Source organism: Corapipo altera, unplaced genomic scaffold (assembly GCF_003945725.1).
Source record: "Corapipo altera isolate COAL_440 unplaced genomic scaffold, ASM394572v1 58052, whole genome shotgun sequence".
In the NCBI taxonomy this organism is placed as follows: domain Eukaryota; kingdom Metazoa; phylum Chordata; class Aves; order Passeriformes; family Pipridae; genus Corapipo; species Corapipo altera.
This window is the reverse complement of record NW_020889056.1, coordinates 1,254-2,413: the sequence shown is the minus strand read 5'-3', so window position 1 is coordinate 2,413 and position 1,160 is coordinate 1,254. Positions and strand designations below refer to the sequence as shown.

At 59.0% G+C, this 1,160-nt stretch overlaps 1 protein-coding gene across 6 annotated transcripts; it reads left to right on the top strand.

Moving 5' to 3' along the window:
* The first annotated feature begins 82 nt into the window (after nt 1-82).
* LOC113942139 (vacuolar protein sorting-associated protein 28 homolog) lies at nt 83-1,105 on the top strand. 6 transcript variants are annotated; one of them, XM_027633279.1, is made up of 3 exons: nt 83-246; nt 329-450; nt 1,088-1,105. In XM_027633279.1, exons 1-2 carry the CDS (start codon nt 92-94, stop codon nt 444-446), a joined length of 273 nt encoding a protein of 90 aa, XP_027489080.1. In that variant the 5' UTR covers nt 83-91; the 3' UTR covers nt 447-450; nt 1,088-1,105. The 6 variants fall into 6 exon arrangements, with proteins under 6 accessions (XP_027489080.1, XP_027489081.1, XP_027489077.1 ...); XM_027633280.1 differs by lacking the exon at nt 1,088-1,105 and adding an exon at nt 944-1,029; XM_027633276.1 differs by lacking the exon at nt 1,088-1,105 and adding an exon at nt 819-888 and having other exon boundaries at nt 329-473.
* Nucleotides 1,106-1,160: the final 55 nt, after the last annotated feature.

Below are 1,160 nucleotides of genomic sequence, written 5' to 3'. Positions count from 1 at the left end.
GGATGAGGGGTCGGGATGGGGATTTGGGATGGGGGTCAGGATTTTGGATCCTGACGTGGGATTGGGATTGGGCTCAGGATGAGGGGTCGGGATGGGGGAGCGTTGCCGGCGGGGGGGACCCTCATCCTCATCCCCAAACTTCCCGTTCCCGCAGATCCAGCCGGATCTCCGGGAGCTCATGGAGACCATGAACCGCATGAGCCACCTGCCCCCCGACTTCGAGGGCAGGCAGAAGGTCAACCAGTGGTGAGTGCCGGGACAGGGGGTCAAGGGGGGGTCATTCCCAGGTTTTTTGGGGGATCCTGATCCCGCCCTGGCCCTTCCCAAGGCTGCAGACGCTCAGCGGGATGTCGGCCTCGGACGAGTTGGACGATTCCCAGGTCCGGCAGATGCTCTTCGACCTGGAGTCGGCCTACAACGCCTTCAACCGCTTCCTGCACTCCTGAGACCAAACCAGTCCAAACCAGTCCAAACCAGTCCCTCCCAGTTCAAACCAGTCCCTCCTGGTGTGGGAGGAAAGCCGGGACAATAAACGGGGGGCGGTGGATCCCGAAAAATCACCGGAGCCGTGGATAAATAATGGGGTGTAATAATGACCCTGCCAGGAGCCACCGCATCCCACCAGTCCCTCCCAGTCCCTCCCAGTTCAAACCAGTCCCTACTGGTGCAGGAGGAAAGCCAGGACAATAAACGGGGGGCGGCAGATCCTGAAAATCACCAAATCCATGGATAAATAATGGGGTGTAATAATGACCCTGCCAGGAGCCACCGGATCCCACCGGGATCCCCCAGTTCAAACCAGTTCCTCCCAGTTCCTCCCAGTCCCTCCTGGTGCGGGAGGAAAGCCGGGACAATAAACGGGGAGCGGCGGATCCCGAAAAATCACCGGAGCTGTGGATAAATAACGGGATGTAATAATGACCCTGCTGGATCCCACGGGGATCCCCCAGTTCAAACCAGTTCCTCCCAGTCCCTACTGGTGCGGGAGGAAAGCCGGGACAATAAACGGGGGGCGGCGGATCCCGAAAATCACCAAATCCATGGATAAATAACGGGATATAATAATGACCCTGCCAAGAGCCACCAGATCCCACCGGGATCTCCCAGTTCAAACCAGTCCCTCCCAGTTCCTCCCAGTCCCTCCCAGTCCCTACTGGTGC